The sequence below is a fragment of the Typopeltis vanoorti genome, chromosome 6 (genome assembly GCF_054136105.1).
Source record: "Typopeltis vanoorti isolate ZY-2024b chromosome 6, IOZ_Tvanoo_1.0, whole genome shotgun sequence".
Lineage (NCBI taxonomy): Eukaryota > Metazoa > Arthropoda > Arachnida > Uropygi > Thelyphonidae > Typopeltis > Typopeltis vanoorti.
Window position 1 is genome coordinate 132,116,815 of NC_143554.1, and position 23,281 is coordinate 132,140,095.

The following is a 23,281-nucleotide window of genomic DNA, read 5'->3' on the forward strand; positions in this document are numbered from 1 at the left end:
AGTCACTTTATTGTAATAAGTAAGTCGATTACTAAAACATGAAAATTATTATTCTCATTGTTTGATTAAGTTGGATGGCCACCTTAGAAGTATGAACACTGTACCAAGGTCAAAGCTGATAGATGTAAGGCTTCAGCATCTGCACCCCAAGTTGAACCAGCCAGCTTCTGAATTATATTACTATGAGTTTTTATTTTCCGAGCTACTTTCACTAAGTGTTCTTTAAAGGTGAGTGTTCTGTCTAGGGTAACATCTAAATATTTAGGTGTACTATTAAAGTTCAGTACTGTATCTCTGAAGAAGGCAGCAGACTTGAAATTTGCCTGATGGTTATTAAGATGGAAGGTAGACACTTCAGTTTTTGATAAGTTGGATGGCCACCTTAGAAGTATGAACACTGTACCAAGGCCACTGTTTGAAATATGAGGTGTGTGTGGCACTAGTGGCACAAGTGAGTGCAGCAGTAAGCTTTGAGCTGTGATAAAAAAGTGTTTTTAATTAGTGTACAGTGTGGTTTTTTGTTGCAAATTGTGCTTCATTTTTTTTCAGTTTGGATACAAGTGTCTTTCAGTGGTGTTGTTGTTGTTGAAATTTTTTTGTTGTTTATATTGTGTTTTGTCACTTAATTGTTGTACTACTTCAGCTTCTAAGTGGCACAGAAGGCTTCTGTATGAAAGTCTGGCTTTGCCTTGGATTTTTTGCAGCGGATGCATTGAAAACTGCTATATATATATGCAATGAAAAATGTGAAAGATCTGTGGATTGTTTGGGTAAACGAGAAAAAAGAAAGATGTATGTGAAAAGTATTCGGCTAGATTAGAACAATTGGAAATGGGAGCAAACGTGAGGACCGTAGTAGAAGAGCTTCAGCAGGAGTTAATGAAAATGAAAAGCAAAATGAAACAGCTGGAAGAGGATATTAAACAGCTAAAGGAGAGATTGGCTGATGATAAGGAGAAGGAGGAAGTTAATGTAATAAAGAAAGAATCAAAGGAGAGTTGTATATCAGTGTATGGGGGACTCGATCATTAAAAGTGTGATTACTAATAAAGTGCACAGAACATGTTTTCCTGGTGGAAAAATAAAACAAATAATAGATGCATAGCAGAAAAGGAAATACCAGGCATCAAAATTAGTGGCTTGTGGGTACAAATGACTTAGTTGGGGAGAAGAAGAATGTTGATAGAAACTTGATGAAGTTGTCCAGCAGGTAAAGAAGAATAGTGTTGTTGGGAAAGTCGTAGGCATGTTGCTCAGATATGATAACAATGAATTGAAAAGGAGAACAGAGATAATGAATAGTAAGATGGCTGAGTTATGTGAAGCAAAGGAGGTTCAATTTGTGGGAATGGATGACATATCACCATGTATACTTAAGGAATGTGCACCACAGTTGGTTATACCCTTCACCTGATTATTTAATGAAAGTCTTGCAGTGGGTAGGGTTCCTGCGGAGTGGAAAGAAGGCTAAATAGTACCACTCCACAAGCATGGTTCTAAGTTATGTTAAAGTCTCCAACTATAGGCCAGTCTGTGTAACTGTAGTTGTGGTCGTGTTGGAGAGATTGGTAAGGAATAGAATACAGAATTGGGTTGATGGACATGGCATTCTTTATGAAGGTCAGCATGGATTTGTAAAGGGCAGGTTCTGTTTCAGTAATTTACTTGCATTTTATGATAAGATGACGAGTGTGTTAGATAAGGGAGAATCATATACAGTGATATTTTTAGGTTTTGCAAAAGAATCTGATAGATTACCACATGATAAGTTGGTGTACAAGCTGCAAAGGATGGGAACAGACAGTATATTGGTTAGATGGATCAGAGATTGTCTCTCTCTCTCTCTCTCTCTGAACGATACCAGCAGGTTGTATATGATGGAGCATGTCTCAAAAAAGAAGTGTAACTGGTGGCATGCCCCAGCGTTCTTGGGCCCTGCTGTTTAACTTGTTTGTAAATGATATATCATGTGGACTGTCTGGGGATATTCAGTTATTTGCTGATGATGCAAAGTTGGGAAGAATTATAAGTAGCACCGCTGATGCTGAATCCCTTCAGGAAGATTTGAATAGACTTTTTACTTGGACAAAAGAGCGAGGTTGTAGTTTTAATAACAATAAGTACAAGTGCATTTTGGAATTCAGAAATATAAGGCTATATCGATGGTGCCATACCGCAGGAAGTGGATGAGATTCGAGATTTGGGAGTGATGGTTGATAGTAGACTGAAGTTTAGAGGGCATATTGCTAGGGTTGCAAAGATTGCACATCGTAGTGCTGATATGATAAGAGGTACTCTAATATGCAAGGATAAGGAAGTGGTTGTGCCACTGTATAAGGCACTGGTCAGACCACACTTGGACTATTGTGCTGAGATCTGGTCACCTGTTTTTCAATGTGATGTGGAGACATTGGAGAGGGTCCAGAGACGAGTGACTAAGACAATATCGGGACTATGGAGAGAGGCTGAAGACATGTGGATTGCAGAGTTTGGTGGATAGGAGGAAGAGAGGTGATATGATAGAGACGTTTAAGTTAGTGAGAGGATTTTATCAGATTAATCCAGAGGAGATTATAAAGAGAGTAGATGGTGAGAGGGGAAGAACCAGAGGTCATTCCGGGAAGTTATGTAAGTGTGGTGAAGAAAAGTGTGAGTAGATTTTTTTCATTGAGAATTGTCAGTGAATGGAATGCATTACCTGAATGTATTGTTAATGCAAGGAGTGTTAAGGACTTTAAGATTCTATATTCTATATAGGGGTTGCTTGGTGTCGCACTGATTAGATCGTCGGCTTGTCGAGAGCTCCTGAAAAGATTAGTAGTATTTTGTGTTAACATTAGATATTTTACTAGAATTTTAAGTAGTATTGTTTGCTTTTTGTTTCTTGGTGTGTCTGTGCAAATTTTGCATGTTTTCTGTTATTTTAATTATTATTTTTAAGAAAAGATAGCGTACACATGGCACCGATAAAGAAAAAAATGGCAGCCAGGTCGCCATTTTTTTTTTAAGAGTTTTGATGTAAACGAATTTATGCAATGTGCTGTCTGTGAGATGAATGCCTTGCGAAGAGTGGTGGGAGTCTGGTTAGAAAGTGATAGTGGAGTTAATATGTGTAGAAAGTGTAAAGAGAATGAGGACTTCAAGCGTGTTTCATGTGTCGAGAGTGATATTGTTAACGATAGTCAGAATGTAGAAAATGGCGGTGTGCTAGAGAATTGCGTGGTAGTGCCAGATAGGTGTGAGAGCGTCGCTGAACGTGTAAATGAAGGTAGAAACACAGAAAGAATGGATGATTTGATCGATAATGAAAATGGTGAGATAAATGTGAGTAGCGAAATTGCCTGTTTAAATGGTGCGATACACGGAGCTAAAAGACAACTGGAGTGTATGGAAAAATGTGTGTTGAACGTACCGACAAATAACCGGCGGAAGTCAGTGACGGCAAATAATAGAATATTCGTAAACGTCAATAAAATGAAGGAGCGAGTGCTGTATGGGGATTCGCTATTAAGAGGTGTAATAATTGAGAGTTTAATGAAGTCGTACCAGCCGGGTGCGAACATAAAGGACGTCAGCGAATCTATTCGACTGCAAAAACAGAGGGTGAAAGAGATGATAATTGTGGCAGGAACGAATGATTTGAAAGAGGACAAAATGGAAATGATAGAGGATGTGAGGGAGTTGTTTGAGGTAGCAAAAGAGAAGAGTGAGAGAGTTAGGATGGTGAGTATCTTACCGTGGTATGACAGCGAAGTGTTTAGAAGGAGGGCCATAATTGCCAATGACTTTATGTGTGGGTTATGCATGGAGAGTGGTGTGGAATTTGTGGATGTGTGGAATGAGTTCGATGGGCGAAAGGACTTATATAAGATGGATGGGTTACATTTGAATGGAGTTGGAGTACGGAGACTTGAAAGAGTGTTGATGAATGATGTGGAAGTACAGACTCAGGGAAACTAGTTTTATTAAGAGGGGGGGAGTAGACATGCAGACTTTAGGGGGGCAGTTAAGTGTATGAATGAGTATATTATGCCCGAGCGAGTATGACGGACAACAAATCAGAATGGGATAGTTAGTATAAGGCATCAAAGTAGGGATGGGACAAATGGGCTTCTGCGATTCATGTACACTAATGCTAGGAGTATTAGGAATAAGAAGGAAGAGTTTTGGTCCATGGTTGGCACTTCCAGGCCACAGGTTGTCGGTATTAGTGATACATGGCTGACAGAAGATGATAAAGCTAGTGGGATTGAATGCGACGGGTATAGCGTGTTCAGGAGTGACAGGGTGAATAAAAAGGGGGGAGGAGTGTTTTTGATGATAGCTGATGAGCTTCAGCCAAGGAGTATAGAAGTTGAACTGCAGGATGGGGAAAAAAGCACATTTGAGGCTGTTTGGTGTGAGATAGAATCTAGCAGAACAAAATATACAATTGGGTGCTGCTATAGACCGGGTGATGGAGTGGATGGTGGGGATAGTATGCATAAGCAAATAGAAGAAATGAGTGGAAGGAGGGTAATTATTATGGGTGATTTCAATTATGGTAACATTGACTGGAAAGAGGAGAGGGCACATGGGAGGAAGGAATTGGATTTTATGCGGTTATTAAGGGACAACTATCTAAGGCAACATGTATTGGAAAATACAAGGGGGCAGAGAGTGCTGGACCTAGTAATTGCAAATGAGAATGTGGCTGTAACGAACATGACCATCTTGCCACCAATTGGTGAGAGTGACCATAAGGTCATGACTTGGGAGGTGGCTAAAGTAGTCGAATTTACAATTAAGACAGGGTACATGTGGAATTACCGGGCTGCTAAGTATGACAAGCTTAGGTGTGTGCTTGGCTCAATGCCATGGCATGTAAAACTGCAAGGGCTGGATGTTGATAGCGCATGGGAGGTGGTTAAGAACTGTTTGCAGGAGGCAATGGTTGACTGTATACCAAGAGTCCAAATAATAAATCAAGTAGGGGTTAAATGGATGAATAACACTATTAAGCTTGAGCTGCAAAAAAAGAAACAATTGTGGAAGGAATTTAAGGAGAAAGGTGACCATCAGGCGCAGGAACAGTATAAAGCTCAGGCCAGGATGGTAACAAGGGTGGTAAGAAAAGCAAAAGCAGATTACGAAAGGAAATTGGCCACGCAGGCTAAAGAGAATCCCAAACAGTTTTTTCAATATGTTGCAAGTAAAAGGAAAGATACTCATGGTAGAATGATCTTAAAAAATGCTGAGGGTAGGGAGGTAACCGAATCAGTCGATATTGTGGAATTACTGAGCGAACACTTTGCAAGAGTATATCATCCAGGTGGTGACTTTGCAGGAAAGGAAGAAACAACAGCTTACACTGGAATTGTGATGAATGAAGTAGAGGTAACTAGTCTATTACAGAACCTCAATGTCAATACATCTGTGGGATTGGATGGTATACCAGCTCGTGTCGTACGCGAAGCGGCCAAAGAATTATCAGTGCCCTTGACCATTTTGTTTAATTTGAGCCTCAGGACTAGGTCAGTCCCAAGGGGGTGGAAAGAGGGGAAAATAGTTCCACTGCACAAAGGTGGTTCCAAGGCTGCTGTTGAAAATTACCAGCCAATCAGCATAACAGGAATCATTATCAAGGTCTTAGAGAAAATAGTCAAGAGGAAAATACAAGATTGGATAGAAGAAAATGGGATACTGTATCAGGGACAGCATGGTTTTGTGAAGGGTAGGTCATGCCTCAGTAACTTGCTCACGTATTATAACACAGTGACGGCTGAACTGGATAAGGGTAATGGGTTTACAGTGATTCTACTGGACCTTGCTAATGCCTTTGACAGGATACCACATGGAATTCTAATCAGTAAATTGCAGCATATGGGAATGGACATAGGGTTGGTGAGATGGATAGGAGGGTGGTTGACGGAAAGATATCAGAGGGTGGTTTACTCAGGAGTAGAGTCCACAAGACGGCCTGTGACTAGTGGTGTACCACAAGGATCTGTTCTTGGACCACTGCTGTTTAATTTGTTCATAAATGATATAGGAAAGGATCTGAGAGGAACAGTTCATTTGTTTGCGGATGATGCGAAGTTGGGTAGGGCAATAGTGAATGCAGATGACGTCAATTGCAGGATGATTTGGATAGATTGGAGGTCTGGGCTAAGGAGAATGGATGTCAATTTAATGTGGCAAAATGTAAGGTTATGCATTTTGGGGTGAAAAGATTGCCTGCAGTTTACTGCATTGGTGGAACCGTGCTCCAGGAAATTGATGAGGCACGAGATTTAGGAGTGTTGGTGGATAAGGAATTGAAATTTAGGGGACACATTGCAAAAGTGGCCAAATCAGCTCATCAAATCACTTGGTTGCTGAAGAATACGTTGACAAGCAGAGACAAGCAGGTTATTGTCCCTCTGTATCGAGCCTTGATAAGACCCCATCTTGACTACTGTGCTCAGATTTGGTTACCTAGGTTTCTTCTTGATGGGGAGGAGGTGGAGAGGATCCAGAAGCGAGTGACCAAGATGATAGCAGGTCTGTGGAATGAACCGTATGAGAACAGGTTGAGGATTTGTGGGTTGCAAAAATTGGTTGATAGGCGGAGGAGGGGAGATATGATTGAGACATTCAAATTACTGAAGGGTTTCTATAAAATTAATTCAGAAGATATTTTTGAGAACAGGGCTGGTTGTGGAAGGACTAGGGGACATCCATGGAAACTGGGCAAAAGTGTGGTTAGTAAAGGTGTTAGAGCTAGGTTCTTTACTTTTAGAGTAGTGAATAAGTGGAATGCGCTCCCTGAGTCTGTGGTGGATGCTGTGACAGTGAATGAGTTTAAGGCGAGGTATGATAGATACTGTGTGAAAGTCGAATAGTTGTGATGAATATGATTTGGGGCCTCCCTCGATGAGTCTAATGACTCCCTGGAGTTGCCCGTAATAATAGTAATAGTAATAATAATAGTAATATGATAAATATGTTGTCAGCTGAATGAACCTCCACCGATGAGTCTGTCGACTGCATGGAGGGAGTAATAATAATAATAGTAATAAAAAATAATCATTTGTAATTATTTTTTCAGTTTCATTAAACTTAGTGCTTTATGTGATTATCGCAATGTCGTCTGCATAAGCAAATTTCCTTGAACTGGTTTGAGGGAAATCATAAATATATAAATTGAACAAGAATGGAGATAGTACACAGCCTTGAGGAAGTCCATTATTAAGTTAGTGTCGTTGACTTTTTGAATAACCTGCAAATACCTGTATCCATCTATTATTAAGCACATTGTTCAATAAGTTGGTGAATCTTCAACATGGAATCATCTTCAGAAATTTAAATAGCAGGCCTTTCTCCCATACTGTGTCATATGCTGATGTTAAGTCAATGAACACAGCAATAGATTTCAGATGTCTCTCAAAACCATTCTGAATCATTGATGTAAGAGCCAGTACTTGTTCACAACATCTTCTTATTGGTCTGAAGCCTGCCTGCTCAGGAAGTATCAGGGTGTTTATGATGGGAGATATCATCATCAAATTCCTGACATGTACCCTCAAGGAGTGTACAGGATATGATAGTACTACATGAAAAATTTACATCATTACTAACTTCCTATCTACAATTTTCCTCCAGATCAATCTGTTACCTGCCAAGACTCTAACATTATCATATCTTATATTTCTATCTTCTAAGGCACTTTTTACCATATATCAATCTGCCTATATCTTGGTCTTCCTGTGGGTCTTTTTCCTGCCAACCTGGCAGAGAACACTTGTTTTGCTAATCTTTCCTCTCCCATTCTGTTTAAGTGACCATACCACCTGAGATTAGCTCTGCTAACACATTCCTGGATGCTAACAATGTCAAGTTCTTTCCTAATATCCTTGTTTTTAATATTATATTGCTATTGATGCCATCTGATCATGCCCCTAACTTTCTCAGAACTCTCATATCTGCAATCTTCAGTCTTTGGTCAAGTGTTTTACTTCTAACCCAGCTCTCAGAGCCATAAGTTAAAACTGGCTTAAACACTGTCTTGTATACAGCTAATTTAGTGTTTTGACTAATTTCTCTCTTATTCCATATAAATTTATTCAGTTAACTTCCTACCATACCGCACCAGCTTTATTGATTCTGTTGTCTATTTCCATATTTGATTTACCATCTTCACTAAAAATAGTGCCCGAGTAGCTGAAATGTTTTACTTGTTGATAGGTTATCCATTCACATTGCAGTTGATATTTTCGATGCTTCTGCCTATTTCATTGTCTTTGTCTTGTTATTGCTGACCTTCATACCATATTTGGTCTCCAGGATTTGAAGAGGATAAATTAACTGTGGAAAAGGTACAAAGGCGGATAGCAAAGATGGTTTCAGGACTGTACAATGTGAGTTATGAGGATCGGCTGAGGGAATGTGGACTGCAGAGTTTGGTAGATAGAAGAAGGAGAGGTGATATGATTGAGACTTTTAAACTGTTGAGAGGTGGTTACAGGGTTGACAGTGGGGAGGTCTTTTGCTTGGTTGAACAGCAGGAAGGAGTGAGGAGAAGTTACGAAAGTGAACTGTGAGCAAGAGGGTGAGGAGTGGTTTCTTTGCATGGAGGGTAGTTGAACCATGGAATGCATTGCCTGATAGAGTGGTGAGAGCGAGAACAGTCAATGGGTTTAAGGAGTGGTATGATTGACATGTGTTTCCTAGGAGGGACTTCCAACGATGTCTTGATAGACTTCGTGTTTCTAAGAAAGGACCTCCCATGATGAGTCTGTTGACTCCATGGAGGTCTGAATAATAATAATAATAATAATCTATTACAACAATTATTCAATTTAGTCAGGGAATCTTGCAGACTTGTAGTGGATTTATTTAGAAGTATAACATCATCTGCATAAAGCAGAGGGCTTACATTAATATCTCCAATTTTGATTATCAGGGTTAATACCACTTTCCTTCATAATGTGATCCATATAGATAATGAATAACAGAGGGGATAATGTACATCCTTGTCTCACACCAGATTTAACATTAAACCATCTTCCTGTGCTTTCTTCAATTCTAACTACTGACTGACAACTCAAATAAAGACTATGTATTGCCTTATATAATGCCCCACTAACACCACAACTGTAGTGTTTTGAATAGCTATTCTCTTGGCACAATGTCATATGCCTTTTCCAGATCTACAAAACTTAAATACTGATCTTTGTTATCTTCCCATTATTTTTCTCAACTATTTGTCATAAAGTGAAAATCTGATCCTGACAGCCTCTATCTGGCCTGAATTCAGCTTGTTCTTCACCATGCTTTTCTTCCATAATATTTCTCAACCATTTCTCAAGTATACTTGCATAAATCTTTCCAGCAACACTAGAGGTATTTCTCTACCAGGAATTTTCCAGGTAGAGAAATACCTCTAGTAATTCTCACATTCATTTTTATTTCCCTTTTTATATATGGATACTATGAGAGCTCTACTCCAATCATCTTTAATTCATCCCGCTGTTCAGGCCTTCTGAACTATGCAGTACAGTCAATGTAAGACTTCTATACCTCCATACTTGAGCATTTCTGGTTGAATATCATCTACTCCAGCTAGCTGCCTTTCCACATTTCAGGCTTTTGATGGCTTTTTATGCTTCTAGTATGGATATATATCTGATTGCATGCCTGGTCAGTGTTCTTTAGCACTGTGCTGTCATTGATTATTTCATTTAGCAATTTTTTGAAGTACTTACTCCATACTTCAAGGATATCTTTTTCTCCAGCTGTTGAGCTTCTTCAACCTCCAGAATATCTTGCCACCTTTTTGATATTTATTTTCTATGTTCTTACCAAAAGTCTTTCCATGACTTTTGTTTAGCTAGTTTTACACAGTGTTTAGCTTTCTTACATTTGTTTCTGTATTCTCTAAGAGCACATGCTGTCTTATTTGCCAGGAACTTTTGATGTGCTTTCTTCTTTTTCTTCACTGCTTCTTTAACTTCCTGTGTCCACCATGGAGTTCTGATTATTCTATTCTTACAGACAACCTCACCACATGCTTCTCTGGCTGAATCAATCAGTGTTTTCTTCAGGATTTTCCACTGAATCTCCAAGGTTTAATTACTGTTCTCACTCTTTCATTTTTTTTTTCTTCAGTCATGCTTTGTACTTTAGTCTACAGTTCATCCGAGAACTGCTCAACTTTCATTTGCTTTAAAACTTTCTTACATGTTCTTCTTTTCAATATGAAATTTAATTTTATCTTGCTCAAGACTAAATGGTGATCACTTCCAATTTCAAATCCTCTGTACACTCTGGTATCCTGTACCAGGGAGAAAACATCACTATCAACAATAAAAAAAATAAAATAAGAAAAGTCAATGAGACTTTTCTTATTCCTTGCATCTTCTCTCCAAGTGAATTTGTGCATATTTTTATGGTGAAACGTTGTGTTAGTAATAACCAGTCCATGTCCTGGGCAAAAATCCAACAAGTATTTGCCATTATTATTAGCTTTGTTCTTTTCTTCAAATTTTCCCAAAATATTTTTGTATGTCTGACAATCATTTCTTACTCTGCTATTTAGATCCTCAACAAGGACCAACTTTTCCTTTTTCATTGTGTCAGCTGCTTTCTCTAAAGCCTCAAAGAGTTCATCCACTTCTACTTGAGTAGAAACTTCTGTGGGACCATCGGCACATATAAGTCTCATTGTCCAGTTCCCCATTCTGATATTTGCCCACATCGCTCTACTTGATGCTGCCTGCCATTCAAGAAGATTAGCCTCGTAGAAGATAGATGCCATATAATAAATTTAGTTTAATCCTTTATCCAAGTGTAAGCAAACAAAGATTGCACCTGGAGTATCTTCAGGACTGAGGCAACGTTGGTAAAGGTGGACCAAGCTCTCATCATAATGGAAAGCACATCTCCTTGCAAACATGTATAATACTATGCATTAAGGAAAGGGCCACTACCCAAACTAGTTTCAACCTTTATTGAGGTCTCGTTAGTGGGAGCCAGACCCAGAGGTGGTGATACTAAGGTGGAAGCAATGGAGAAGTCATATTTACCTATACGAGTTGCCAAAAGGTGTTTCACCTTATTATTAAATTACTCTGGATTTAGAGAAAGATGTTGAAAGTTTTTTCCCACTTGGTTAGTTTGGCAACTCGTATAGGTAAATATGACTTCTCCATTGCTTCTACCTTAGTATCACTGCCTCTGGGTCTGGCTTCCACTGACCTCATTGAGATCCCAATAAAGGTTGAAACTGGTATGGGTAGTGGCCCTTCCCTTAATGCATAGCATTATACATGTCTGCAAGGAGATGTGCTTTGCATTATGGAAGATACTAAGACAAGGAGTGATGAGAGCTTGGTCCACCTTTACCACGAGTTGCCTCAGTCCCAAAGATACTCCAAGTGCAAACTTTGTTTGCTTACACTTGGATAAAGGATTAAACTGAATTTATTATAGTCTAACCAAGTGGGAAAAAACTTCCAACAAGATAGATGCCAGATGAATATGACAGCTTATATATAGGTGATATAGAAGGAGGAATGCTAATTCTGGAGCACGACTGGAGGAATACTATCTGCATCAGTAGATTTATTAGTATTTGTGGTTGAAATTGCCAAGAGAGCAAACATTTACAGTGTATATGGAGGAAGAAAAAGTTTGAAGTGTTGAGAGAATTATGGTTATTTGGCATTCTGGTTGTTAGATTATGATTAATAACAAATTATTTTGCTTATAACTTCAGCTACAACTGAGAATTTAGAGATGAAGAGTGAGTTTTGAATTATGAACAATAAATCCCCTAGGAAGATAAACTCACAGTTTGGATTGGACTGCATGACATCAACTTTGAGATAATAGAAGATGGAAGATGATACAGTTGCAGTGATAAAATGTAAGGAATATTGTATTTTCAGGAGAAGCAGAAAGAACATGAAGTAAGGTATTGTTGATGATAGTATTAGTTTAGTAAGTCAAAAGTAGCTATATGCAGTGCATTAACTCAATTACTGAAGGCCTGGTTCACTGAATGGTTAGCTTATCTACTCTACAGCCTAATAGGCCATGGTTTTGAATACTGCTATGGGCATCGTTGTTTCTGATTATTTTTAGCTGGGAGATGAATTTTATAATCTGGTTCGAGAGTAATGACCCACTTAATGAATGCCTGAAGTAGTTTGAAAAAGTTCCATGTTTGGCCTATAGAACAGAGTTATATATATATATATATATATAATAAAAAAAATCCTCAGTCCACCCCCTGCCCACATTGGGAATCACACACACACAAAAAAAAAAGACACAGGGTTAGTAATTATTATGGGAGTATGAGGGATAGACTCATAATCATAATATTTATGCAATTTTGGGAAATGACTAGGCATATGGAAATGTTAGTTAAAAATGAATATGTGTGGAATTATAAGGAAAAATTATTATGATAAATTTAGAAAGCAAAAGAAATCACAAAGGAAGGATGTTTGCTGTGTATCAGAAATTGTTAAGAGATGTTTGAGGAAAGCAATATCACACTGGAATTGGAAGAAGTGCAAGACAGTTCCTTTACATAGGAGGCTTAGACAGTTGTAGAAAATCATACAATGGTTGATTAAGGTGTTGGAAAAAGTGGTTACAGCCAGAATTCAAAAATTGGTGGATAGGAATATGATAGTGTGTGTGTGTGTGTGTGTGTGTGTGTGTGTGTGTGTGTGTGTGTGTGTGTGTGTGTGTGTGTGTGTGTGTGTGTGTGTGTAGAAGTGGGGGGGGGGGAAGAAGGCAGCTTTGTGAAGGGTAGGTCTTAACTTAGTAATTTACTCACTTTTATAATAAAGTGACATTTGAGTTCAGCAAAGGAAATGGCTAAGCTATGACAATGGAAATTGTCATAGCTTAGCATAATCTTTAGCATAACTTTGCATAATCATATGACAAGATACCATATATAAACGGATTAAGTATATTATGTATTAAACAAATGCATATGAGGCCAGTGACATGGATAAGAAAGTGGCTGCAGACAGACTTCAAAGAGCATTATATAGTTGAGCAGAATCAAGAGGAATCCATGTGAAGAGTGGATGAGCACTTAGTACTTGACCACTGCTATTTAATTTGTACATTAATGATAAATGGGATGATTTGAGGAGAATATCTAGTTGTTTGTTGATGATAATTACCTTTGGGATAGGAATAGTTAATAAAAGTGACAGACTGACCTTGCAGAACAATTTAAATAAACTGACAGTGTGGTGGGAAAAGGATAATGTTTGCAACTCCAATATGGCAAAGCAAAGAGTGAAGATATTTGGACCGAAAAAATTACAAGCTGTGTATTACATTAATGGGATTGTAACTGCACAAAGTTTATGAAGCTAGGAATCTGGAGATGATAGAGAACTCCAGTTCAGAGGACATATTGCAGAAGTGAGCAAACTGTACAAATGACCTAGATTGAAATATGATAGTGTGACAATAAATCCAGATATGAACATATCTGGATTTATTGGCCTAGAATGCTAAGTTCTTGAAGAACAGAAAGGATCCAGATGACCAAGATCATACCTGGTACCTGAAATAAGGATAGGGTGAAGGTTTTTGGATTAATAAAATTTGGTTGGTAGGTAGAAAAGAACAGATATGACAGAAACATAAATATACTAATGGCTTTCATAGGAAGATCCAGAAGAAATTATTCAATACATGACAGAAGTACGAGACAAGGATCATACAAAAACTCCCTGTTTGTAATAGTGCCTTAGTTTTCCAGTTTGGATATTATTTCCAGTTTCCAATCTAAGGACCATGGCTTTGAATCCTGCTGTGTATATAGATGGTTGTGAAGGTTTTTACTCAATAAATGAATTTCATTTGTTGTGTGACACTAACACCCTGCTTACACAAATTCTGCAGTGACTTAATGAAGTTCTGAGTTTGACTTCTGAGAATATATAACCGTCAGCCCAACCACAATACTAGTTCACAATGTTTCATATGTGAAAGTATGTGAATCCTCTTTCAAATTTTCTCATCACCACAAAAACCAAGTAATCAAATCTGCAAGTCCAAGTATTTTGAAAAGTTCAAGAGAACTGAGTGATCCTTTGACCAAGATGTTAAATTTAAGTCAGCTTGGAGGTGTCATGAGTGAAAAGAGGACAAAACAGTTCCATGCATAAAGAAAGCTCCAAGACAGAGGTAACAAATTACAGACCAATCAGTATCTCAGGTGTAATGGTAAAAGTCAGAATTTGGTAATGGGTGAACAGAAATATGATACTCTATGGGAGGGGGGGGGAACAGCATGGTTATGTGAAGGATTGGTCTTGCCTTAGTAATTTTTTCAGTTTTTATAATAAAGTGACAACTGAGTTGGATAAATGGCTACACAATAACACTGCTGAACTTGCTAAGGCATTCCATGGGATACCACATGAAGCTTGATTATATAAAATGAAGCAACGAGGATGGGTGATATGAGTAAGAAGATGGCTCATGGATAGACATCAAAGAGAAGAATATTGGGGAATTGAATCCAGGAGAAGATGGGTGACTAATGGTATACTGCAAGGCTCTGTACAGACTTGGGCTGAATTTAATTTGTAGTTTACTGATTTAGGAAATGATTTAAGAGAAAATATCGAGTTGTTTGCCAATGACACAAAACTGGGAAGAGCGATAGTCACTGAAGTCAAAAGGATAATGTCTGTCTTGTCACAAGCTGTGTACATTGATGGAAATGGACCACAAGAAATAGATAAAGCCAGGGTTTAGGGGATGACTGTGGACAAGGAGTTGAATGCTTAGGGCATATTGTAAAAGTGGCTAAAATTAGAACATCATATTACATGGATGTTGAAGAACACACCAAATAGGTTAAGGAAATTATTATTCGTCTTTATAAGATTTTAATATGGCTATATCCAGATTACCATGTTAGATATGGTACCCTAGATTCATGGCAAGGTGATGATACAAAAGTGAGTGACCAAGATTGTGTCACATATATGGAATGCTCATAGGGAACATTCCATTAACATGGAATAATCTCCATCTGGACAGAATTGAAGATCTGTAGGTTATAAAGGATAGTTGATAGGTGGAAACAGGCAGGCCTTAAGCTGACTGGGCCCAACTGGGCACAAAGCAAAAAAAGTTTAAATTTGATAAAATTTTGAAACATTTTGCCGATTCCTGTTATCTAATTATCTTAAATTAGTGGCCCCTACCAAAATGATCCCAAGTGAGCCCTCCATTTGCTACAGCCAGGACCAGGTAGTAAAGAAGGGATATGATAGAAAAACATATGGCAGGAAGGAAGAGAACAAGGCGTAACCTCTGGAAATTGTGTAACAGTGGGGGTTGGCAAGAGTGTGAGTACTAGATTTTTTGCCTGGAGGATGGTGAATGGGTGGAATGAGTTGCCAGAGGCAGTTGCAAGTAAATAATGTTTAGTATGGGCCACCCTCCTACTATGAGCCTTTTTTCTCCATGCCTTCTTCTTGTTCTTCTTCTTGAGCTTGCCGAACGTCTATGGTTCTTGGCTGCATGTACCAACTTTTTCCATTTCTTTCTGTCTTGAGCTCTTTTCCAGTCCTGGATTCCCATCTCAGCTGTCTTTTTTGGATATTATCCTCCCAGTACATCTGCAGTCTACTTCTAGGTTGCTTTCCATCAGGCTTGATCTTGAATGCTTGCTTAGTCATTCTCTCCTCATCCTTCCATATGTCCAAGCCATCTCAATCTGCAAGCTCTTATTTCATCAGCTATAAATGGGGAACTATAGAGTTTATATAGTTCTTGATTATGTCTTTCTTCTTCTCCATAGACTTTTCTGAGGATTTTATTTTCAATGCTGACATTCATAAAGAATCCAATAGTTAATCTTGTATAACTACAACTGCAGATACACAGACTGTTATATAATTGGAATGATCTGTCATGCACCACTCTTGTGAGGTACGACTGTTTTGACTTCTTTTCTTCTACTGATATGGGACTTTCCCTAATGCAAGACATTATTAAATAATCAGTTCAAATGTTCAGCAACCTTCTTTGCACATTTCTGAAAAAACATGGTGCAACCTTACACCCTTACTCTCATATCCTTAATTTGTCATCAAATAATTTGTTTTGAGATAATGCTTGAAATGATTATTTCAGACTTACAAAAAATACTGAAAGTTTGGCAAGCAAGATGCTATTAGTTTATCTAAACTCATATTACAGAATAGTCTCTTGAGTAATCTTTATCATGGTGGAGATTAATCATGTTATAATGAACTGATGTTACCTTTCAAGGTATTGCCATGAAAATGTAATACAGAGGAAAACAAGAAATAATAAGTATTTCTCTAATAAGTATCTTCAATCATTCCTTTCCTAATATTTTATATCCCTCTCTCACAAAATAAAAAAAAAAATCTGAATCTGACACTGGTTTGAAAAAGAATAAAAATTTTAATTATAAAACTATACAGATTACAAATAGAAACAATGTGAAGTTTCAGAGTACTGCTAATGGACAGGAAATGTAGAAGATTAAGTGAACAATAGAAATATTTTATTTTATTATTTTCAAAAAAAAAAAGAACTTTACTGAAGTTTAGAAGAATATTTATTATTACTTTAGATAAACAATTCCATTTTGTGATCTTGCACATGTTATTGGTTGAGTTATTCTTACCTTGCTGTTTGCAAAGAGTAGACCAACTCCTTCCATACACACTTGCAGAAGACCCCCTTCCCCTGTTCTCATATCCTGAACTGGGAATTCTCCTCCCAGCTCTGTTCCTATAATAAATTCACAGCAACTATTCTATGGAGATTCAGCTATTATATAAATGTGGTGCCAAATACACCATGCAACACGTAAAAAAATAATATTTTTTTACTCTAATTTTCTCTATTTCTTAATGGAAAAAACAATTACATACAATTAATTGGAATTTTATAGCACATATAAAAGAAAGATAGAAAAACAAACCATTCAGTGAAAGAGTACTGTAAACATGATTCAACCATTTACAAATTTAAGAAGACATATGAAAAGTATAGTGAGATCTGTTTCATGGGACACTGTTCGGTGGTAATATACTATAAATCAGATGATTTACCAATTATGGTTAAATACGTAATGAATGAAGAAAATCATATAATTCCAAAAGGAATTCATTCACAGATATAGCACAAACAGGCTGTTGAACAGTTAATTTTTTCATCTCAAAACCTAATAAATACATATAATTTAAAATTTTTTTTAACATACTATAATTATGTTAAATAAATCTTAAATATCAGATCTATGCTACAAGTAGGTTGAATAACCAGAAATGTGGATTTAAGGACACAAAACCTGATATTTTTGATAGGAAACCAAGATAAAAGTTGGTGCAAATATCTGATAAATATGCTGAAGGGATTTGGTGCAGATGGTTATTCATAGCAATCACTGTAAAACCCTCACAGGAACAAAATTCAATCATTTATTGAGTTGCCAACCAGCATCTTCAGTGAACAAATTACAACTTGTTGCGAAAGCATGTAGTATTCAACTAGGTTGCTGCAGAAACAAAACAAGTTGCAATGGAACATTAAGTTGCTCAGATCTGAAGAGACCGCTATGCACCACAGCTGTCTTTTTCCATTTAATTCTGTATGGAAAGTCATCTAGAGCAGTTTGCTAGTCCTTGACATGACATACCAATGACAGCAAATAATGCAGTTTTTATGTTCTTCAAGGTGGATTTACTGTTCAGTACAAAGTAGGCTAAGCCGCAGCTTCATGTATACATGAAGCTGTATACACTCCAGGATGTGCATGTGCAAGGGGATAAAACTGATCGCTGATTGTGTAGTTTGAAAGTGGTATGGAGATTATATTTATGAAGAACTATAGCCATCTTTTCATATGTACCCCAGATATAGGGGATGAGAAGAGTTTTATTATGGTGCATTCTTATACCTGATCTTGTGTATCAGGTATAAGAGGAATGTGGGCATGCAGTATTTTGTTTATTATATAGCAAATGTAGCCATTGGCTAAAAAAAAAAAAAAAAAAAAAAGGCATTAAAGATAACCAAGTTCTGTGTCACAGAACAGGCAGCCTTTGCTTTATATGTGTTTGTGGATACTATTTGAATAGTGGTGTGACTGCTTATGTAAGTACCTTCCATTGTGTATACAGGTTCCCTATAAACAGAAAAAGATAAAGAACCATTTGGTATAGTGCTGAGAATGAAAAGTCAATTTTTTCATTTCTTTTTTTTGTATTGTGAAGTGTATTTTTAGATGTCAGCTAATTACATGCACTAAAATACATCTAATATGTCTACGACTCATAAGACCAAATGGCAAATGCATCATCTAGATAGCGTAGCCAGAATTCATATGGGAGCTTTGATCAGGCCTCATATGGATTATTGTGTACAGATCTGGTCACTGGGTTTTCATGATGACAAGGATATGTTGGAGAGGATCAAGAGAAGATTCACAAAGGTTGTCAGTGATCTTTGGAGTATGAGAACAGGTTAAGAGAATGTAAACTGCAAAGCCTTGTGAATAGGAGGAAGAGGCGGGGGGGGGGATATAATTGGGACATATAAGCTAATCAGGGGTTGTTGTCAGATTAACATGGTATGAGGCCATTCACTGGAAACTGTATAAAGAGGGTTAGCAGAGGAGTGAGGAGAAGGTTCTTTGCATGGAGAGTGGTTGATGAATGGAATACATTGCCGTGTGTTGTGAATGTAGAACATTGAATCATTTTAAGGCATGGTTGGATGAGCATTGTGTGCAATAGTGTGTACCTCAAAGACTCACCCATGATGGAGGTCGGATGTTAATAATAATAATAATGACTGCTTCTTCTGTAAAGTGGCTGTGATGATAAAATTCATTACTACGCAATTTTGTCATAGTTGTGGCCAGAACATTTTCTGCTCTTGGCGAACTTCAAATTTTTCATGTGATGGTTTTATTCTTTTTCAAATTCTTTAGTTGCTGCGATATTAGAGAAGTCGTAGAGAAGAGACTGAATTTCTGGATTTAGTATTCTGAAAAGAAGCAGCTTTTTTTTGTATTGATGCTAAACTCTCTTTGCTAAGCTTTTTAACTTGACCTTCCAGTTTAGCAGTTTAGATGTAGCAGGCACAAAACTTTTAAATTTAAAATAATCAGGAATAGTATTGGTGTCCAAGCATCTTTTAAGGCATGTAAACATATTGCCAATTTCAGTTTCCGCTTTTGGTGAGATAGAACAGTGGTGAGTTTATCATTACATCCCACTTTTATATGGCTGTGATGATAAAGTCACTTCATTTCTTCTTTAGAAGAAACAATCAGCACCTTCAAGTAGAGGTTATTTAACAATTACTCCTGGACAAGTACCTATTCTTGAAATCATGACGTGGAATGTTGAAATGTGAAATCTATAATCCTCATTCCACAGGGGCTAACAATATTCAATTGAATGGATCTGCATTCTGATAAAAATTCTAAACTTCTCAAGAGCAGCCTTAAAAAGCAAAGAAACAATTGTTATAACCAAAGGAGATAACGATAATGCAACTGTAAACAGATCCAAAATGTATATTATTATTATTATTATTATATAGTATCTCACATGGAATCCTGAGACTCATTGCAGGAGACTCAAACTAACTATTATACTTCTCTTTAAGCTCATTCACTGTCAGGGAACTCACAGATAATTCTAGCAATGCATTCCACTCTTTCACCACTTAAACACAAAACATCTGGTTGGCATCACTCCCACTAACCACACTCTTAACCACATGGATGCCACCTAGTTCTCTGACTATTTTTCATATGTATTGAAAAATTTCCTTTGCATCAATTTTATATTAAAAAAAAACTTTAATATCTTAAAGATTTCTATCATGTCTGCTCTTTTACATCTATCAACTAAACTTTTTAACCCACAAATATCATCATAGGAAGCCTTCCACCAACCTGTCATCAGATTAGTCACTCAGCTCTAAATCTTCTCTACAACCTCTGGGCCCATTAACTCAGGTGATCAAATCTGCCCAGTAGTGAAGATGTGACCAAATCATGGCCTTATAGAGAAGGATAATAATTTCCCTATTTTTACTTGTTAGCATGTTTTTCAACATCCAAGTATCCTTTGAGCTTTTTTACCAACTTTTGCAATATACCATTTGAACTTCAATTAAACATTAAATTGATGATCATTATCCCTTGCATACAATGCCAATTTATTTAAATCATTCTGCAAGATATCTACATCACCATTATCAACTATTGCTCTTCCCAGTTTTGCATCATCAGTAAGCAAATGAATATCCCTCTTAAATCTTTCCTATATCACTGATATACAAATTAAAGAGTAGTGGCCCTAGTACAGAACCCTGAGGTACTCTACTAGTCACCCTCATTCCCCTAGATTCCATTCCACCATATACTATGTAGTCCTTGGTGTCTGTCTACTAGCTTCATATTCATTTCCATTTGCTCCAAATTTTGTAATCGTTTTCCATGTTATATTTTGCTATTCCTTTATCCAATTCCACTGTCATTTTATTATAAAATGTGAATAAATTACTAAGACAAGACCTACCCTTTATACCCTTTACAAAGCCATGCTGCCTAACATAGAGTATTACATCCCTATCCACCCGCTGTTGATTTTTACCTTTAACAAACTTTCCACCCTTGAAATATTAATTGGTGTGTAGGGGTTCACGGATAATTCATCGATAGGACAATTTATTGCAGGGAAAATTCATCGAGAGGAAAATTTATTGTAGGAAAGTTCATCGTGGAAAAAATTCACTCAAAGCATTATTTGCTAGAAAATTGAAATGATATTGCATTGATACCAATATATGAAAAGTAAATGCAGGGCAAGATAATTTTCATAAAATATAGTTTTTTATATATGTATTATTTGTTTAGATTTTAATTAGATTTTCATAATAATTTTATTCTTTTACAATGAAAGTAATATATCATTGATCAGTGAGTTTCCTAATTTCTGTTTTCTCTTAAAAAGTTGTAAATATTTTTTATTACTTAAATACTGCAAGTTCTGCTGATGGAATATTAATATTTACAAAACTGGTATAGGGAGAAAGGGCATCATATTTAAGAATATTTATTCTGTGAATGCTCATTATATTTCTGTGCACTTAGACACCTATCCAGATGTGATATATATATATATATATATATATATGAGGGTGATCTGAAAGGTTCTCGGCCTAACAATAAAAAAACAATTTATAATTTCAAAATTATTTTTCTTTTTCAAAATAATCTCCCTTAAGACTAATACATTTATTCAAGCGATGCTCCAGCGCCATTATCCTGTCCCTGTAGTGGTTCTCAGTAAGATCTGCAAAATACCCCTCCACAGCTGCAATCACCTCTTGATTCGAAGAAAAATGTTGACCAGAGAGGAAGAGTTTTTGTTTTGGGAAGAGGTAGAAGTCAGAGGGAGTCAAATCTGGGGAATAGGGTGGATGTTCCAACAATTCATAGTGCAGATACCCTAATTTTCCCATTGCCAAAACACCTTTGTGGGAAGGTGCACTATTCTGATGAAAGATGATTTTTTCTTATCATTTTTCTTATTATTTAAGATGATGTTTTAATTATCTTGGATATGAAATATCATATAAAGGAGAAAAATACATAAAATTAAAAACTTCAACAGTTTTACAGATTATAGGCCTAACTATATCCTGAATTCGAATATTGTACAAAAAGAAACATGCTTGAAAATATAAAATACCTTAGCAATGCCTATATTATTATATGGCAGCAAAATTTGGGAAATAAATAAACAATATAAACAATGAATAAAAACAAGTGAAATGAGATTTTTTGTTCTTTAAAATTATTTTTTTTTTATATTTTCTTTATTTTTTACATAGTCAAGAAACTGCTCTAGAGACCAAACATGGAACCTTTTCAAGCCATTTTAGCCCTCCAATAACTGAGACGGTGGTCTTGCACTGGGCAATGAAATCTACCATGAGAAGAACTGCAAAATACTCATTATTAAACAAACAAAAAAAAAAAAAAAGAAAAGAAAAAAAGGAACGAAGATATTTCAAAAGAACTAAAAATAAAATCAGCAGAAGGAAAACTAAACAAATACAAACAAAACTGGATAGTAGATGTAAACAGAATGGCCAACACCTGATATCCTAAACAATTAATCAAATACAAACCAACTGGAAAGAAAAGGCTGGGTAGACCTCAAAAGAGGATATTAGATGGATAACGAGACCGGAATAGACCAATATGTTCTATACCTGTATTTAGTGCTATGATGATGATGATGATAAAAAAAATTTCCTATTCCTTTACTTTGAAATGTGTTCCAAAAAACAATTTCCTTATTTTGAAATGCACTCCACACACAGTCTCAAGCAATAGAATTGAAGTTTTTTACAAGCAATAAAGATAAATTAAATTCACCAGACCAGGGGTCGGCAGCCTTTTCAGACTCGCAGGCCACATTCAACTTTTATTTTTAATAATCGGGCCACAAGCATTTAATTAATAGAAAATAGTGAGTGAAAAAAATACTTGAGTTATCAATTTTTATTATATCAATCTTAAAACACACAGAAATATTTAAAGTAAGAGATATGAAACAATGAAATTGAAACTCAATGAAAAATTATTATCATGTAAAAACAAAGTAATATAGTTTATGCATCACAATGTGTGTGTGTGTCTCTCTGCTTAATGTGACTTTTGTGATTGTTTTTCCTTAGCCAAATTATCTAGATCCACTTGATAACCTAAGGTGAAAATTCGAATTGAAGCATGCAAATGATCATCAGTCAGTTGAGAAGAAAATTTCTTTTTTTTTTCTAAAATTCATGACAGAAACTGCTTGTTTGAATATGTATGTGCTTCCAAATGTGACTCTCATCTTCTTTGCAAAAATGATTAAACCTTCAAATTTTTTTGTAAGCATCGATAAAATGTTTGGATATTTTCTAGTGAAAATGCATTCTTTAATGTTTCATTGTGTTGTAATTCCAATACTTTCATCTATAGTTGGTTTGGTATCATCAATGTCAACATTAAAAGGGTGCAAAATAATCGCATTCGATGCTATTTTTATGAAAATCCACAAATCTTATTGAAAATTCTGTTTGTAAATCTTCAATAATACCAGTAAAAGTTTCCTTTTGTGTTTGCCATCCAACTGTAGAAGCAGATTTGCAACATATATAATGATGCAGATTTTCTTCTATCATATATTTCTTCAGTGGTGCTTAAGGGTCA

The 23,281-nt window shown here is 36.5% G+C and overlaps 1 protein-coding gene across 7 annotated transcripts in view; it reads right to left on the bottom strand.

The window, feature by feature from the left end:
* The window catches only part of Rab3-GEF (Rab3 GDP-GTP exchange factor), a 1,186,669-nt gene that overhangs the window by 216,646 nt on the left and 946,742 nt on the right, over positions 1-23,281 (bottom strand). For 4 of the 7 annotated variants that reach the window (XM_090394443.1, XM_090394448.1, XM_090394445.1 and 1 more), the window contains one exon: positions 16,676-16,782. The exons of 2 other annotated variants lie outside the window; for them this stretch is intronic. In XM_090394443.1, coding sequence (XP_090250569.1) covers positions 16,676-16,782 — 107 coding nt within the window. The remainder of the gene's footprint in view (positions 1-16,675; positions 16,783-23,281) is intronic. One more of the 7 variants, XM_090394444.1, reaches the window with a different exon arrangement.